This window comes from Onychostoma macrolepis, chromosome 03, assembly GCF_012432095.1.
Source record: "Onychostoma macrolepis isolate SWU-2019 chromosome 03, ASM1243209v1, whole genome shotgun sequence".
Classification (NCBI taxonomy): domain Eukaryota; kingdom Metazoa; phylum Chordata; class Actinopteri; order Cypriniformes; family Cyprinidae; genus Onychostoma; species Onychostoma macrolepis.
The window spans coordinates 33016430-33035819 of record NC_081157.1 but is presented as its reverse complement, the minus strand read 5'-3'; the positions used below and the strand labels follow the sequence as shown (position 1 = coordinate 33035819).

Sequence of the window (19390 nt, the reverse complement as noted above, 5' to 3'; positions counted from 1 at the left end):
ATTATTATTATTATTTTGGGGTTAATTGTTGCTTTAATCAACATCTAGAGACAACAGCTTAAATTAAAGGTGGCAATCAAGGTATAATTGTCTAAATTATAGTGATAGACCTATATTTTGCAGTCAGACTTTACTGATCTGCTGAGTTAATGTGAATTACAGAGGAGTTTAATTCATGTCCAGATTTAGGATCTGAGCAAACAGCACCCCCTTCCGTTTAACTAATTACCTCAATATGGTAGACCCAGAATTATAATGTAAAAAAAAAAATGTAGGTACAGAATAGCCTGACAAACATTCAAGAATATGCAGCGGTAGGCTACATAACAAAAAGCTTAACGTGACATTAGACACGCATGTTGACCTGGAGCAAGTCAAGTGTTGTTCGTGAATGATTCTTTTAAGTACGTGAATCAGTGTTTTGAACAAACCTTTCAAGGAAACGAATCGTTCTCGTTCATTTCCACGCACTGGCTCTTTTTTTCCTTGGAGCCTACCTACTTATTAAAGCTTGTGCTTGCTTTGGTGGTTTCATTGATTTAAAGGCATACAGAGAGAAGGCATACTCATTTATAACACAAAATATTATTGAGCCACATACTGGCCTAACGGTGCAACCTGCAGGATTCAAAAGATTCGACTCACAAAAATGAATCAAAATTCCCACCACTAATGTAAACATTTGACTCTTAAACTGATTAGAAAAATACCCAGTAAAAATCATGATCCAACCATATTGGCCTCATCATTTTGAATATTGAATAATCCTCCGCCGATTCCAGGAACTTGTTGTGTCAGTTCCCGACAATGAAGCGTATTTGCTACATCCGCACTACATTACCCACAATCCTCTGGTGTGTGCGTCTGGGTGTGTGAGAAAAAGATTAAAATTGGACCATCTGCAGACTTTGATTTAGCATCAATGGTGAGAACCTACCTTGTTTGGCTAAATAGACATGCGAGATGTATCTAATGTCTTTTGTAGCTAAGCTAGAGGTCTATCTTACTACATTTCGTAAAGCTAAAGCTAGTGTTTTAGTAAAGCTGCTCGACAAACCAACTTCGTCAGCTAGCCAACATAGCTAACTTAGCCAGCTCACTTCAGACACGGGAATCACATAATCAAACATATCTGCTTGTTTGTCTTTTAGCATGTTTTGCCGCGTTAACCTAATGCGCTAAACATGTTGTGCGTTTTATTCCCGTTTTATCTGCTGCTTATAGGACAACGTCCACATTTTAGCAGTCACCCGCTAACAAAATCTTGGCTGTGTCTCACAACATAGTGAGCTGCGTACTTTAACAGCATTTTTGTCTATAATTGGTGCGTTTGAACATTTTGAGTCGCACCAGTTGTGAGACATAAAGACAGTTAAAGCATTAATCTTGTGTGGGTTGTGATTTCTGTGTTGCTATCATACAGCTCCGTCAGTGTTTGTTCTGACACATGAAACGCTTTGATTTGTTTTGACGTTCTGCCGGGAAGTGTGTATGCTTTTCTTCACAGCAGATATTCTTTGAATATATAATTAAAGGGTGTGTATCGCTACATTTAAGACAACAACGCTTTTCGAAAAGGTGTAGTTGACGCAAAAAGTATTCATTTTTCTTTAGATATTAGGTTGATAAGAATGTCTAAATGAGAGTATATTGGGTTTTGTAGCAGGTCAGCATTTCTTACACGTCTTTTTTTTTTTTAGCTTAATTTAAATGTTCCTGTGGTTTGAGATCTATCTATCTATCTATAATGTGTGTCTGTGTATAAACCGATATCTGATGTTTGAAATGACTTTTTTCCCTTTTTCTACAGGCTGCAGCAGATATGTTCTACAGGGCTTTGCTGTAGTAAACCATTGCGCTTCGATCGTTTCTCAGGAGGATCTGTGGCAGGTGCCACCATCACTGTACCCTCACCTGACATCAGTAACCGGGTAAGAACGAATGGGTATTTACGTTTATTTGTTATCACAAATTATGTGAAGACTTCAGTAGCAAAAATTCTCATTGTTTTCTTATTTCTTACTCTTCTGTATGCAGACCAAAATGGAGGCTAGTTTTGGATCCACGTTTCCAGCAGTCCCTCAAGTAGCAAAAGGTCAGTATTATCTGTTGGCTAAGAGTCGGATAAGAAGTAAAAACTAAAACATGTCACAAAAATGACATTGTAAATGGTTCTTAAAAGCCCTTATGATACAGCCATTTTAAAATTCCTACAAAATAAAGATTATCAAAATTAACATTTAACATTTACATTTTGAGTGTTGTACCTCAAACCACTATGAAAGAAACTGCTGGTGCTGAAAATACCTGCATCTGCATTGATTGTACAGAAATCCTTTTGACCGTTTGCCTAGCAACAAGGTTCAGTCAGTCGCTTGTAACTGTGCTCTTTCATTTCAGCGGAAACTAATTACAAACAGCACCGTAGAACCCCTTCATCCTCCAGCACTCTGACCTACTCCCCTCGTGACGACGATGATGGCATGGTAATCACGACGCCATCCCTTTTCAAAACAGCCAATCACATTTACATATTGAGGAATGGAAATCAAACGCTTCTCAATTTGGTCGCTGGCGTACATAATAGCAAGCTTGTGGAGTAGCTTATTTAATCTTTGGGCAGTTCTTAGCTTTTTGATAAATTGTTCTGTTGTTTCTGGTTTTCTGATTGTTTTAACACTGAGTGTTTATGAGAGAGTGCCAAACCATACGTGTTTTTTTTGTTTTTTGTTTTTTTTAAATATATTTACCACACAGCCATGGCGTGAATATTTACAAAGACGTAGACTGTTTTTGTGGCTCTTAATGCCTGGCTAGGTGCAAAATTAGTTTATTGAAATTCAGATGTTTACAATCAGATTTGCTTTTGACCAAATTTAAGTGAATCGGAAGACTGTTATCAGAAGGTGTTTTCCTCTAGTCAATCATTTTGGACATTCACAGGAAAGCCCATGTATGAGATGAGCTGAGGTAGTTAGAAAAGTTTTACTACTGTTGGTTTTGGTAACACTGAGATGACTTGCTTTCCTGATTACATCAAGCTCAAAGGTATTTTTGTAGGATAGGGTTTGTCTAGGAGGGAGTGTGTCTGATTCAGTGGCTTTTTGTAATGCTCAGCGGGGTATTCCAGAAAGCAGAATTACTTAATCACATAAACCCAGAACTCTTGACCCAAACCTTTCTTAATTGTGGTTATAAGTAAAAAAAAAAAAAAAAAAACGCAGCCAAGAGTAAGTTGGAGAGAACACACACACACACAAAAAAACACTTGTGGAAGGAGATCAACCGTGTGTGAGATGAGAATAAAATAAATTATAGTACAATTAAATAAATGTTTATGTTAGTGCTTTAAAATAAAATAAAAAATATATAACTGTAATTTAATATTGTGTGAAATCGGTCACTGAAGCTTCATCAGTGCACTGAATACTTCTGATGTAAACATATCCTGAAAGTTGAGGTTATCTGTTTACTTGTCCTTAAACTTACCCGGTATGTCATCTAATTGCTTTCTGGAATACCCCCAGATGACATTTAAATGACCTTTAAAAAGTGTTTAGATGCAAACTGTCTCTGTCCCTGCAGCCGCCCATTAGTACCCCTCGTCGCTCAGACTCTGCCATCTCGGTTCGTTCTCTGCACTCCGAGTCCAACATGTCTCTGCGCTCCACCTTTTCCCTGCACGAGGAAGAGGAAGACACAGTGAGTGTCAGCAGTCTTCTGTTTCCTATTCACATGTTGATCATGTATGGTGACGCAAAAGACTGACAGACCTACACCTGTGCCCAGCACGAGATTGAATTTGTCTCTCTCTCTCTCACCCTCTTTTTTACTTCCTAGGAGCCACAGGTGTTTGCGGAGCAGCCCTCAGTTAAGCTTTGTTGCCAGCTGTGCTGCAGCGTGTTCAAGGACCCCGTCATCACCACCTGCGGAGTGAGTCAGCCAGCCGTCCCCTCACCTCTTCCTCAGGACAGGGCTGCCCGTCATGATCTGGTTCTAGGCCATGTATTGATTTCCTGTCAGCTTGGGCCGTGAACAGCACGCCTCATTGACCTGTTTCCTAAGGCACTGTCAGGCTGTTGGACACCACAGCACAAGTGTCTGTTGAGAGATGAATTACACTTAAAATAGCTGAGTAGATGAAAATGAAAATTCAGCTTTTATTCACTCTCATTGTGCTCTCTTTTCTCTTCCTTTGTCACCTCAGCACACATTCTGCAGGCGATGTGCCTTGACCTCAGGTAAGGAGAGCATTTTTACTCTTAAACATTTGTCTGGCTTTCACCTTTCCCATGTTGACCATTGCTGCCAGTAGCGAGGAAGCACTATTGTACTAAGTTCTTTTTGTATGCTTTTGTACAGTTATGTTTACAAACTCTCTACAATTCCCTGGACTTATATTTTAAGTGTGATTCATTGGCCAAAAAAGAGAAAACAAAAAATAAACATGAATTTGACTGGCAGCATTATTATTTTTCTATATCTACTACAGAAGACATCTGTTGTCATCCACAAATTTAATTTAAGAGTGGAAAACTTACCATCAAGGATGCCTAGAACGTGTCCATCTAGAACTACATGTGGCAACACATGTATAATATTTTTATATTAAATCAAAATGAAACAATGGCAATCTTAATCAGTCTTGAAGGTTTTTTTTTTAAGGTTAATTTTAAAGTCAGAGAAAAAAATATAATTGTTTAATAGAAAAAGAATGTTTAAAAGGTAAATGTTTAAAAGTTATCACATCTGTTTTTTGCTTTGCCATTATGGGGTGTAGAGTATAGATTTTTGTAAAAAAAAGTTTTTAAAATAGAGCATTTAGCACAAAGGGCTAATGTGAAACTTTAAAACTTTAAATGTGAAAGAAAATTAGGGGTTTGAATACTTTCTGAAATTTGTTTGAATATTTATTTAAAATTTCTAAATTTGCTCACTATAGGCAGGACTAGCTTAAAGTTAATTTTGGACCAAGTGCAGGTCTCTAGCTCAGTTCCTCTTTCATTTCCTCTCCATGCTGAATCTTTCATTTCATGCTCTTGGTCTGAGCGACGTTTTCAACATACAGTAGTATTTTTGTTTTGCAAAACACAATAACCTGTGTTTCTACAGAGAAATGCCCTGTGGATAATTCCAAGCTCACAGTGGTCGTGAATAACATAGCGGTGGCCGAGCAAATCGGAGAGCTTTTCATCCACTGCAAGTACGGCTGTCGGCCAGCTGCCTCAGGCAAACCCGGTGCCTTTGAGGTTGACCCACTTGGCTGTCCTTTCACCATCAAGCTTAGCACCAGGAAGTGAGTACACCAGTTCATTGGCTTTCACAATATCAGCATTTAATTTCTATTGTTGCGACATAGTCATGAGTCATGCAAAGGGAGTGTAATCATGACTTTGGATTGTGTGTGACAGAGATCATGAAGTAAGCTGTGACTACAGACCTGTTCGCTGTCCCAACAACCCCAACTGCCCTCCGTTACTCACCATGAACCTGGAGGCACATCTGAAAGAGTGTGAACACATTAAGTGCCCTCACTCTAAATATGGGTATGGATGTTTGGAAAAGCTAACAATCTTTCCTTCAGTTCCATAGATAAGTAAATAAAACAGCCTTGAATTTATCCCTTCCGACTTTTCTCCAGTTGCACCTTCATCGGGAATCAGGACACATATGAGACGCACCTGGAGGTGTGTAAGTTCGAGGGCCTGAAGGAGTTTCTCCAGCAGACGGATGACCGATTCCATGAGATGCAGGTGACACTGGCGCAGAAGGACCAGGACATCTCGTTCCTGCGCTCCATGTTGGGCAAACTCTCTGAGAAACTAGACCAGCTGGAGAAGAACTTGGAACTCAAGTTCGGTGAGGAAACTAACTCTTAACTACTTGCAGTTTTTAGGCCAAAACATGCATGAATGTTCATTTTGTTGGGCTTTTCTTGTGCTAATATGGCAGATGTGCTGGATGAGAACCAGAGTAAACTCAGTGAAGATCTGATGGAGTTCAGACGAGATGCTTCCATGCTGAATGTTTGTCTATTTTCACTCTGGTTTTCACCAAATTAAGATGTACAACTGTGCCGATTTCGTATTAAGAGCTTTCTAACCATCCCTCCTTTTGCAGGATGAACTGTCTCACATCAATGCCAGGCTCAATATGGGAATACTGGGCTGTGAGTGTCTCTTTCTCGTTTATACTCCAAATTTCTGTGAGGATAAGGAGATATGTCATTGTCTGACTGTATGAAATCTTTTGCAGCCTACGACCCCCAGCAGATCTTCAAATGCAAGGGTACTTTTGTGGGCCACCAGGGTCCGGTGTGGTGTTTGTGTGTCTATTCTACGGGTGATCTTCTCTTTAGTGGGTCGTCAGATAAGTCCATCAAGGTAATTTAACCTGCCATCAGCTTTCTGTCGCTTTGGTTTATGTGCATCCCTCTTCATTTGGATAAATTGCCTGTACTTCTTTGCTCCACATAGGTTTGGGACACATGCACCACATATAAGTGCCAGAAGACCCTTGAGGGCCATGATGGCATAGTGTTGGCATTGTGCATTCAGGGGTAAGCATTTTGAGGGTTTTGAACTGATGTGAATATTTAAACAAATAATATATTGTTAATTGTTATAAATATTAACAATGTAACAAAGAAACGTTTAGGTGTTTTTATTTTATTCTTTTAATTTCAGGTTGATCAAAAATTACAGAAATTAACTGTAAAAATAAAGTAAATTAACAATGGAAGGAATTCTGAAAGTAAAATGGGTTGCAGATCAGAGTTTCATGTTCTTTTCTCCTTTCTGTTGCAGAAACAAGCTTTACAGTGGCTCAGCTGACTGCACCATTATTGTGAGTGTTCCTAAAAATACATTTTTCAGAGGAATCCAACTGTTCATGACATGGTCAATGTGCATCTAATTCAGATATCTGCTTGTTCTCCTGCAGGTTTGGGATATCCAGACCCTGCAGAAAGTGAACACCATCCGGGCACATGACAACCCAGTGTGCACTCTGGTGTCCTCACACAACATGCTATTCAGCGGCTCTCTCAAAGCCATTAAGGTCAGTGGTGTCTGTTGAAGAGATGATATGCGTGTCTGCAGACACAAGCCCAATCAAGCAGCTAATATTGAGCTTTATTCTGCCCCATTTGCTGGTGTGCATGTTAGCGGTGTACGGTTTTCCTACAGTGATGTGGAGGATGCAATGGGTGCTCCAGCAGAGAAGAGAAGAGCACAGACTTAAGTTACTGAGGCAAGAGTGGAGCAGAATTAGATCCACTTGGCTCTGAGAGCCTGTCTGAAGAGCACATGCTGAGCTCGTATCACCATGGTGATGTGTGGGAGGAATGAGGGAGTGGAGGCTTAAAAGTAGAATGATCTCATCTCTCTGGGACTTTCCAGTTTACCAATTCTAAGTGTTCTTCAAGTGATTTGGACATCTTTCTCTCCCTCTGTAGGTGTGGGATATTGTGGGCACGGAGCTGAAGCTAAAGAAGGAGCTAACTGGCTTGAATCACTGGGTTCGAGCTCTGGTTGCTTCTCAGAATCATCTGTACAGCGGATCTTATCAAACCATAAAGGTTAGAAGTGTTAAACTTTGAACTGCTTCAGGAACACCCAGATTTCATCATAAAGGACCATATACATATTGAATAATGATGGTCAGCTTTCTCATCCAGGCGTGCTCATAAGTTTACATACTCCTAACTTATACTGAAACAGTAACGTTAAGAGTTTCAGATTTGAAGCTGTTCTCATTAGTTCCTTCACTGTTCAGTCTAACTGGTAGAGAGCAGTTCTCAGAGTTGTTTGTAAAACCAGATAAGACCAAAAGCTGCTTGTTGTCTGAAGTTGCCTAATGAAGACTCCAGAGATCTCCCGAGAGGAAGCTGACTACAGACTGCTACAAATGCTCACAGAGAGAGAACAAATAAATAGAAACACTCCTCCATCGCTATAGAGTGCAACAGTGACCATCGCTTTTTTAGCAAACTATGTACTTGTACTTCTCATTCATTGCTTCCATAGTGATTAAAACCAATAATAATAATGCAGAGTTAAAGTAATGAACTAAATAAATTAACTCTGAGATGATACACATCTCATTACAACCTTTAATTTGAAGTACGTTTATGAAAAATGAACGGAAAAAAAAGGTCAAAACAAAACTGCGACATAAGGTAATGAGCAACACAGCCCACAAAAGCAGAATATAAACTATTAGCTTATGTTAACGGATCATGAGTACAGAATACAAAATATATTGAATATTGAAATGTATAAAAATATTCAAGTTTTAAATTGAGAGTGTAGGGAGGCTGACTCGAATACATCATTCACATGTTCCACTTTTTTTTGCACTCTTCTCATTTCGTTTTCATGGAAACAGTGAGTTCTCTAATGCTGAGTTCACACTGCACGATTTTCAAACTCGTCTGATCGCTGTTGTTTTCACACTCCGTGACTATCTGGGGTAGCATTCAATCGCTGCTGTGTTCACATTGCACGATGGATCGGCGACAGGGGCTTTCACATTGCACGATTTCACAATAGGAAGAATCGCCGACAACTCTGTCTGATCCGCAAACTACGTTTCACAACAAAACACGCGCGAGAAGTGATAAGGAAATAACGCGAGAACCTGCGTGCATCAGACCATTGTTCTGGAGCGAGACTGGAAGTATTAAACAATATAGCCCGCAAATTGTCTGTGCGCTGATTTCCAGCTAAAAAAAGAAAAACAGATTATGCAGGAGGGAGATGCAGGGAACAGGGATTGTGTTCTGCAAAGAGTGGTAAATAATAATTTTGCAGTAACTGTTATGCAGATGTTGCGGCTGTTCAAGCTTTTGTGCGTGTTTCTGTATGATATAATTGTACATATTAAAATACTGATATGGTCTATAACTCCTCACCGAACTTCCCTCTGCCCTGTATCTTTGTCTTTCATTGGCTGAAGGTCATCGTGATGTAGTTTTCAGTCAGAAATCATTGCACACAGCGCGATTGTGAATCGCCGACAGCTCCAGATATTTAGCATGCCAAATATTTCACAGGCGTCGGCGACGTGTCCGGCGATTCTCTCAGATCGTGTCTGTGGATCGTGTCTGTGATAATTCACACTGCGCGATTGTCACTCGCGTGAACGAGCTCCGATTTGCCTCCGATATCGGGCATTTGTCGGCGATTTATCAAAACCTGTCGGCGAGTGAAAAATCGGGCTAAAATCGTGCAGTGTGAACTCGGCATAACTGGAGAGTCTAACTGGTTGATTCCAGTAGAATCTCTTTACAGGATTGTGTAGTGTGGTTCTCCACCAGTAATTGACCTATCGGTAAGCCCCTCCCCTCGAACGCAGATGAGCCAATGGCAGTCGAGTATCAGTTGCACGGGGAGCGGAACTCGGACATCTTCAGGTTTCAGCGCCATAGAGAAACATTGGAAGATCCGAAGCTCGCATCGGTTTTATGGGGTTTATGCTTCAAAAATGGGAAAACAATGTGCCTGGGGTACTTGTAACACTGATTCCAGGTATCCTGAGAAGATGGGCGATATAATTTTATTTTATTACATTTCCTGAATCCAAACAAAACAGAGCAAAATGTCCCTAAGTATTCACCCCAATACAAATGAAGACAAAAACGTTCATTTTCTGGTTGACATACACTCATTAAGTTATAATTTTCATCTGCTCAAGCAGAACGTTAATGTTATCTTGTGCTTTAGCAAGGTATCTCTGGCTAAAACTAGCTAACGTTAAAGTTAGTGAGTCCATGCTAACGTACAAACTTAAATAACGGACTGTTTGCATCTTGTACAGTGTAGGTCAAAAACACATAAACGAAGGTCTACATTTCAGTGCCTCTCCATATTAAACTGATTAAATGTACATTAATTTAATCGTACCCTGCGATACATGAACTGTTGATCCTGCATGTTGTCATCCGCGATCGTGATGACCGACCGTAATATATGAGACTTCTCCCGCTCGCATTGTGATCTGTAAACCCTCCTTCGAGTTACCCATCGTATTTATTTTTAAATATTTTATAGATCCCTCCATGGGATATTTAATTCCCATTTGGTGGCCTTGTGTGTCCAAAATTGTGCAAAAACATCATGGACAAGGTTTTCACACAGCAGCTGTCATTGTAGGACAGTGAGCAACTCCGTTTGTTTGTCTGAGGGAGCAACAGTAACTAAGGGGGGCGGGGCTTACGATAGGTCAATTTGGCGCTATATATATATATATGGTGCATACTAGTGCTGGGCGGTATGACCAAAAATGTATATCATGGTATTTTTCAAAATTATACCGGTTTCACGGTATATGACGGTATTTATTTTTTTCATGCATGATCGGGTGTTAACCACATTTTCTACTGATTGAGAGAGGAAAAACTGCAGTAGATTGACTTAGAATGCCCTATTTTACTGTCATGATGAGCGAATATTGTAGAAAAATTCCACACTAAATAGTGACTAAACACGACCCATTAATACATGTTAACCAGGAGTCATTCTCATTTATAATCGCGACATCGTCTGATAAAATCAACATGCATCTAACGTTATACTAAAGAGCGGCTATATGCGGTGGTTTTGGCTATATTACTTTTTTGTCTCATGCAGCGCACTGCCTGCGTCTGAGTAAACTAAAAAAAAAAGTGCATAATATTAACATTATATTTATAATTCCAAACAGTCGCGGTACGGCCAAATGAATGCGGTGCTTCTCTGCCGCTGCTCAGAACAGACGCAGAGAGACGCGACGCTGCGCCGAGTCAGATCTCGCTCGCGGGGCAGCACTGGCGACATCTTCCAACTGAACCATAGCTAAGATTTATCCAAAACATTCGCTAGGTTTGTCAGTTTGTATATTCTATGGAATAAAAGCCGCTAAAAGGGTCTGAAAGTTGCTAAATATAGTGCTAAAGTCATGCTCGTGTGTGTGACGAGCTGGTGGCGGCGCGCGGTGGATATTGTGGATGAGTTCTTCTGTGTCATCATCACGTTCTACTAGTTCTACAGCTTCAGGACACGCTTAGTAACACATACAGCTGTGTTCTTGCCACAATGCAATAGTGAAAAGAGACCCCTCTCAAACAGTGTGTCGTGTTCCGAACGTTATTTAAATAACACCGGTATTGCGGTATTTTAAAAATTCATATCATAAGAAAAATAAACACCGGTATTCGGTATGAACCGGTATACCGCCCAGCACTAGTGCATACTACAGTATCTAGTGTCACTAAATGAAATGGATTTTTGTGGATTTCCCCTCAGATCTGGGACATCCGTTCTCTGGAGTGTGTCCATGTGCTCCAGACCTCTGGAGGCAGTGTGTACTCCATTGCAGTCACTAATCATCATATAGTTTGTGGCACCTACGAGAACCTCATTCATGTAAGTAGTATTAATCTCTACACCCTGCAGAAGATTTAATTGCAAGGGTAATGATCATGGAAACCTGAACATGTCAGGACATTGTTAAAATTGTGATTTCTCCTCTTTCCCTGTGAATAAGGTTTGGGACATTGAGTCGAAAGAGCAGGTGCGGACACTGACGGGCCACGTGGGCACAGTGTATGCCCTGGCTGTCATCTCAACCCCCGATCAGACCAAAGTGTTCAGTGCCTCCTATGATCGCTCTCTCAGGGTAAGGACAAGGCTTGGGTTTGGGCTGTGAAATATGGGGATTTGTGCACTGATTATTGTACCTGTGCAGGTGTGGAGCATGGACAACATGATCTGCACCCAGACTCTGCTGCGGCACCAGGGCAGCGTGACGGCGCTCGCTGTGTCCAGAGGAAGACTCTTCTCTGGAGCTGTAGACAGCACTGTAAAGGTCAGAGACTCGTACAATGAATTCGGGGACGCTGCTTTCAAACTGTAGCTTGCTAAGATATGGGCTACCTTTTTGTACTTTAAATGATGTGTACACAACTGTTCAAATGTTATGACGGTAAGAATTGGTAAGACAATGTTTTTGAAAGAAGTTTCTTAATGCTCACCAAGTCTGCTTTTATTTGATCAAATATACAGTGATATTGTGAAATATTATTATTATTATTTTATATTTTAAAATGTAATTTAAAATTCAGACTCTGTGTGCAAGGACCTTAATGATGCTGGAATTGTGATTCAAAGCTGAATTTTCAGCATCATTAAGGTCCTTGCACACAGTCAGAAAAGGATGACGAATACAAAAAAACGCATATGAAATTTTCATTCAAAATGCTTGCTATGGATGCAAAAACACAGAAAATCGAACCGGTTCCGAATTTGTCTGACAGATGAAGGATTCGGAGGCAGTGTGTAAACGTGATTGGCACAACATGAGGTCACCTTACTCTAGTCTTTTATGTCACATGATTCTCCAGAAATCATTCTAATACACTGATTTGCTGCTCAAGAAACATTTCTTAATATTATCAATGTTGAAAACAACTGCTTTTTTTTTTTTTTTTCTTTGAATAGAAAGTTTAGAAGCAGCGCATTAATTTAAAACAAGAAAATTTATAAATGTCACATTTGATCAATCCTGTATACACCATTCTTTTCTACTGGAATCAGATCTTTCACTGTGTATGAGCTCTAACAATTTATTGTGTTTTCTCTCCTCAGGTGTGGACGTGCTAAACGTGACGGCTAATCATTATTAGTTGTCAACATTTTGAGTAATGTGTCGCTAATCTCCTGGAATTTAGAAACCACATGGACTCTGATGCACGGACTTATAGTATGAATAAGAACATTATTCAAGAAAACATTACAACATGCATTGGACCAGAAATGTTTTTAGTCTGTACCCTATGGACTCGGATGTCTGTCCCTTGTGAATTTTGCAGTAAACTGTTAGACAAAGACGCCTTGCTTCATGCTCTGGATGGATGTTGCTCGTTTGCTTTCCTCTTACCAGACACCTCTTGACAGCAAACAGAACCTCCAAACCTTCAGTGTTTATGAACATTCGTCATAAACATGACAACACCGTATTTTATATACACACGATCATTTCCTAGGAAAGTATGATTTAGATTTGCTAAGACTTCCAGTCAAAGGTCATGTTCCCTGCAGACCATGGAAAAGTTGCTGCGTCAGTGGCCTCAGCGATGGCTGTTGAACTTTGACCTTAATGAGCTGCAGTCTCTTGACTGAGTGAGTGCCTAAGCTTGAGTCTGATGCCAGTGGAGATGCATGGAGCGACCATCATCCCAGGGCTGAATGAAGACCTACACTACACCAACTTGGGCCTGAAACAGCAGAGCATTGTTCTGGACAACACAGTACCCATGTTTTTTATCTCCGATTTGACAGTGCCAACTGAGCTCCCGGAATGGCTCAGATATTTTCTAACTGCCTGTTGACCGACGTGAAACCTTTGTATGACGCTGTAATGACCTACTCATTCATCAAGTTTTTGTGTAAATAATGCGATGTTTCTTTACCAAAGGTGCAACTGCTTCATGCATGCTTCCATGTTTGCTGTGGAAGCCAGATTTTGCCCATGCAAATCTAGCAAGACTTTTATAATGTAATTCATGCTAGTTACTTAACAGATTTGAAATGAATAACAGTAATTAGTTTGAGTGTAAAGCACTTAATTCAAGAAGTAATGAGGTTAATGGAGGGGAAGGGAGCACTGTGTTGCATTAATGTGAAGTTGAGTTCCTCTCTCAGCTTAAGGTGGTAATTCACCCAAAAAAGAATCATTAAAAAATTGTTATCTTTTACTCATTTTCATGACTCGATTTCTTCTGTGGAACTTGTTTTTTCCATACAGTGCAATCAGTGGTAACCAAAATTGTTCAAAACTTTTTATGTTCAGGTTTTAAACAATGTGACGGTGGGTAAATTGACAGAACTTTTATTTTTGGGTGAGCTCTCCCTTTTACCTGAAGTGTGCTAGATAAGTCGATGTTAATCAAGACAAAAGGCGTAAAAACAGCTGCTATTTTAGATTTTAAAGTGCCTTTTTGTGGCATAGAGCTACTCAATCCAGCTCTGCACATTTAGGACAAGACCCCCTCATTAAGCTGAGAGAGGATATGAGCTTGAGACTGTTCCAACTGAAAATGGTTACTTGTATAAAATACATAAACTTTTAATGCTTGTATTGAGTGAATTGGAGTCTTTTACCCTCACGTAATATGGCACTGACTCCCTCTAGTGTCCTTAATGCATTTTGTGTTAAGAAATAAATCTGTGAAGGGCTGTGTGGCCCTTTGGTACAAGCTTGTTAAGTTTTTTTTTGAGGAGTGCTTAGTATTTTATGTGTTAACTAATGAAACACTGTGGTGTTGAGCAGTTTCCAGCTGGTCTTGTTGGTGTTCAGTAATTGGACGGCTACGAGAGTGTTTGTATATAATGTTTATTTAGAGCAGGTGGTTGTTGATGCAGTCACTGCAAGCACACCACTGTTCCCAATGCCAGTCACAGCAGGTATCATACAAGTCAATGGCAGAACATCAACACAATATACAGCCTGCACACACTGAGCAGTGCAGATTTCTTTTTCTATTTTTTCTTTCTTTTTTTAAATGTCTCTGCAAATAGGATGGAATTGAAAACAGCTTTCATTATTAAATAACATCTTGCACCAACAATAAGTTTGACTTCAGTGTTTTCAGAATTTCCTTATTTTTCATTGTTTTTTGTTTTTTTTATCTTCTCTGGTATTAAAAAAGACGAAAGAAAAAAACAAGCAAACATGACAAGAAGAAAATGACGAAATGAGAACTTTAAAGTGGAGAAAACAAGTTTTTAAAAAAAGGATGAAGATTCACAGTGACAAACATCCAGCTATATATACAGAAGAAGGGGGGGAGGGGGGGACAGGGCCGTAACAGCTCAATTAACACTGGATCGACACCCAGTCCTTTGAAGCGATGGGCATGATAAAGCTTTTATAAAAGCCATTCCCATGCCAGACATCTGCGCTCTGTCCACAGAGGAGACCGCAACAAAAAGGGATGTAATTCTGAACATCTGGTGGACAAAGACCGGCCACATATCCTCTACACATTGTTCAAACATGAAAAACAAAATGAAAAGAACTAAAGCAAGGCACATACATGTTTTTAAAAAAACATAACATTTGCATAATATACAACTTATTCCATCTGAAAACATGGCAGTCAAAAAACTTACCACAAAAAGCTACCTTAAAAAAGAAAACTGGAGTTCTAAAAAAATGACCATTTACAATTCATTTAAAACACTCTCAGCCAAGAAGACACTTTTATCTCAAATATTTGCAGTTTCATCAACAAGCCCTCTTGATGCTGCATCATTAAATACTTGTTGAAAACATCTATAATAATCTCTGTTCATAACTTAAATATTACAAATATTCTTCTGAGAACCGAGGAAGGGGTTAAGCATATATGGAGCTACTGAAAGTGTGTAAAGCATTGTGGGACCTACGCAACTACTTTTCTTGCTTGTGTCCCCTTCCTTTGGGCCCTTTCTTTAATTACATTTAAGATCATTTTGATACTGTGACGATTCTAATAATGAGCAGGCAGATTGTCATGGCAACAAAGATGGTTAAAGATAATGAGAGACTGTGAGTTTGCTGGCAATGAGCTAATGACATTCAGAGGCTTGCAAGAGGTTCACTTGTGACCGGTGCTGTCATAACGCTCCCACTGTAAATGAGAGAGCAAGGCATCTGGAAACATCTCATGTCCACAGAGACCAAACTTTACAACTGTAAAAGCGTCACTCAGTCTACCCTCAACGTGTCACTATAAAGTGAATATGTTTAACCTAGATACTGCTATGTTTTTCAGAATAAGCTATGGACCCAAGCTTAACTGCATCTTGGACTGGTGCTCTTACTTTGGTCATTAAGGAAATGTCTGTCTGGATGATATTGGGGGGAATGCAAAACAAAGCAGGCACACCATGGTACATTCACACCCTTAATCAGCCGCTGAGCGATGTGCTGAGATTAGACTGCATGCAGGCTTCCAATGGAACTACACCTGTCCGAACTCACACAGCCTTAAGCTAAGAAGATTCCTTAGGTGGAAATACTGAGCATCAAGCCACATCAACATTTGCAAAATCCTTGTTAGTTCACTGTCAGTCTGTACATGCATGTTTCTTTTAGATTCACGTTTTATGCAACTTCCTCACTTTGTGCTTCCTGACGTCCCACCCTCTGCAAGCCGTCAACCTTCAATGGACCCTTTTACCTTGTTCTCGCCTGTGATTCTGAGGTCACTCATAGAGTCAAAGTCAACATAACCCTAATTAGATGCATGATCCTGGTCTCATTTAGAACAATTCATCATTGCACTTTACATACACACACACACACACACACACACACAGGCTATTGCATAATGCTAACCAATCGCTATTCTGGTATCCAGTGCCTACCTTCAGTCAACTACCAAACAAATTCTGTTTCCCTTGCATATCCTGGAAATGCATCACATCATGGAAATAAACTGGCAATTCATGTTGGTTTCAAGGCCTAAACTGTATATCACCTTGCTGCAGATGACTGAAGCATGGAGATGTCCAAGGATGAGGTCACTTCTCACCAAATCAGAGCACACAGGGTAATGCCTCCCACATGGACATGGCCTTTCTCAGTTTGAACCAGTTGGCTTGTGTGTATTAGAAGCACTGAGGTCACCTCTCTTGTTAAGGCACACAGGACACTGCACATGATGAGAGCAGGAGGAGAAAGAGGGCAGGTGAAGGAGGAAGGCTGTGCGGGAGCAGGAATGTATGAGTTCGCACAGGCAGAACGTGAGTGGAAACATAAAGGGTCACAGCAGCACAGAGCGGGAGCCCAGAGCAAGCACAGAGCAGGGGGTGAAACAGCCACTTCAGTCACTTCACTACATTCAACACAGCCCACAACACTCTTCAGCAGAGCACAGCCAAACATACAGGATGTTTAAGCCAGGCTTATTATTATTCTTTTTTTTTTTTTTTAAACTTCAATATAGTCATAGAAAAATCCACATATCTGTCATCAAAGTTTATAGATTTCTTAATGTTTCAACACTGTGTGTACCATTGAACATGAAATAAAAACATAAAATATTTATATTTATATTTATTTATATATATATATATATAACTGTACTAATGCATGACTCTCACTATGAGATTTTTTTCTTTATACATACAAACTTTCCTCATGCTTACAATATACACATACCATACTATTATTTCATATACAGTTATTATTGTTTTTGTATTATTTTACTACTCATTGCTCATGGTAGATACAGATATTTCATGGACAGAGAGTTGAGCTTTAGGTATTAAAACCCAACCTCTGCTCTCCACCCTCTGCTCTGTCTTTGATGTTTAAAGCCCTGGATGGCCTTCTGCCCAGTCCTGAGGTACATCAGCTCGGGTTTGTGCAAACCAACTCGGAGGGAGAGAGGAGAGATAGACGTTTCATGGCGACGGGGAAGGGGGGGTGGGGGGTGGGAAGAGGAGAGAGGAGCTAGGGATGAGGATTAGGAAGGGATAGGTGGGTTTGTTGTTGGTCATTGTGCCCTTGTGCTCTCCCGGGGCCCTGAGGTTGTGCCACAGAGACACAGGCTGTGCTCTTCACTCCAGCATGGCATCCAGCTGGTCGGCCAGGTCATCGAACATGCTGCCGATGTCGTCTAGGATGCTCACTGTGCTCTTGTTTTCAGCCAATGAGCTGTGGATCAAAACACACAAACTTAAATATAATTAATATATAATTTTTTTTAAATGTTGCTGCAAGTGACACAAATAGATCTGTTTGGTCAGAAAAAATCAAAAGTTTTAAAAAAAGATTTGCCCTTAAATTATAAAACTTGGTTTGCCAGTTTTGAAAATCAAAAATATTTAAATTACTATAGACCTTTTTCCTGAATAAACGATGAGCGCCGCCATTACGAATTCTAACATCCAATTGGATGCTCTTCTGTTCTGGTCTTCATAGGAACCCATTCAAATAGTGCTAACATCAGCAGCTTCGTATCATCTACACACTCATTATACTTTGAGGAGTGAGGCACTGACAAATGAGTCACTGCGACACTGTAAAGTGATGGCGCTATGGAGCCATGTGCTTTTTTAAAACATTTTGATAGGTTTAACATTAGATTATCAACTCGGAATATACGCTAATTTGATTAAAAACACTGGAGACCAGAAATCCAAAGCATCCTTCCGGTTAAGAGTCAGGCCGTGTTCAGGAAAAACGTTTATAGTATCCTGATACATTACTCGCTGTACTAAACCTGATGGTGAAAAATTGTTTCAAGTAGGGATATCCCAATCAGGTTTTTTATGCCCCGATCCAATCCGAGTCATTGAATATTGAGTATCCGACAGAGTCCCAATCCGATACTAGTATTTTCCTAGTGCTTAGGGCACATTTCAAGTAAATTAAAGTTATTAAAGGGTGGTTGATTGCCATTTCACTTTTTTAACGTTAGTTAGTGTTAGTTAATGTTGCTGTTTGAGCATAAACAATATCTGCAAAGTTGCGGCACTGAAAGTTCAGTGCAAACAGAGATATCGTCTTTTAAAATTCTGGTAGTTTAATGCCTACAAAAACGGCTCGTAGGGATTACAACGAGCTACTTCCCGGATTCGTTACGTCACAAACCCAGATAAACCCCACCCCCAGGAACATGCAGCAAAGGGGGCGAGGCCATGCTGCACTGCTTTAGAGAAGAGGAAAAGAAAACTAGGGGTGCACGTAAAAATCTATTCATATATGAATTCTGTCTTCTAACGATTCTAATGGATTCACAAGTTTCAAAATCAATGTTCTAAACAGCTGTTCTTAATACTGTTCCTCGCGTCGCCCTGCTCTGCACACGCTCTGCTCTCTCTCTCTCTCATTCAGATCATCAGCTCGGCTCCAACAATGAAATGTTCCATTTATACACTTATTTTCACACAGCTATGAGAAGCATTATACGTGGACACACGCACAGTTGCCGTACTGTATTAAAGCTTTAATCAGGATAAAACCGTATATTAAAAGCTAACAGAAGCAAGAGCATTTACAAATAACAGCATATCTGAGCTGAGGGGCGTGACATTTAGACGCACACTAGAGGCGGTTAAGCCAATCACAACACACTGGACCAGCTAACCAATCTGAGCCCATTGCTTATTTCTGAGGGAGGAGCTTCATAAAAGCAGGAAATGATCAGCGCATTTATAGGAGAAGGGACAGAGCGGTGTGGAAAAAAGGTAAATTATGTGAAAAATAATGCGTTTTTTAAAAAACTAAGCATTAACACGTTAGAATGCACCCCATAAACACAATCAAGCCTAGAGAAAAAACAGTCAACCAGCCCTTTAAAATCAATCTAATGTACACATGGATGTGCAGAGTTTCTCAGGTGACGGCTCAAAATGGA

General features: G+C 40.1%; 2 protein-coding genes across 18 annotated transcripts in view; one reads left to right on the top strand and one right to left on the bottom strand.

The window, feature by feature from the left end:
• The first annotated feature begins 801 nt into the window (after positions 1-801).
• On the top strand, positions 802-17383 carry traf7 (TNF receptor-associated factor 7). Of its 2 annotated transcripts, none has more exons than XM_058771899.1 (21): positions 802-925; positions 1811-1931; positions 2038-2095; positions 2401-2486; positions 3586-3702; positions 3841-3933; positions 4208-4241; positions 5113-5296; positions 5412-5546; positions 5642-5859; positions 5953-6026; positions 6121-6169; positions 6256-6383; positions 6477-6559; positions 6807-6846; positions 6943-7059; positions 7457-7579; positions 11286-11405; positions 11527-11658; positions 11728-11847; positions 12627-17383. In XM_058771899.1, the coding sequence occupies exons 3-21, from the start codon at positions 2044-2046 to the stop codon at positions 12639-12641; spliced, it is 1920 nt and encodes a 639-aa protein (XP_058627882.1). In that variant the 5' UTR covers positions 802-925; positions 1811-1931; positions 2038-2043; the 3' UTR covers positions 12642-17383. The 2 variants fall into 2 exon arrangements, with proteins under 2 accessions (XP_058627882.1, XP_058627883.1); XM_058771900.1 differs by lacking the exon at positions 802-925 and adding an exon at positions 1514-1536.
• Positions 17068-19390, bottom strand: part of caskin1 (CASK interacting protein 1) — a 94254-nt gene continuing 91931 nt past the window's right edge. For all 16 annotated transcript variants that reach the window (XM_058771886.1, XM_058771898.1, XM_058771881.1 and 13 more), the window contains one exon: positions 17068-17685. In XM_058771886.1, the coding sequence (XP_058627869.1) occupies positions 17589-17685 (97 nt within the window). In that variant the 3' untranslated portion in view covers positions 17068-17588. The remainder of the gene's footprint in view (positions 17686-19390) is intronic.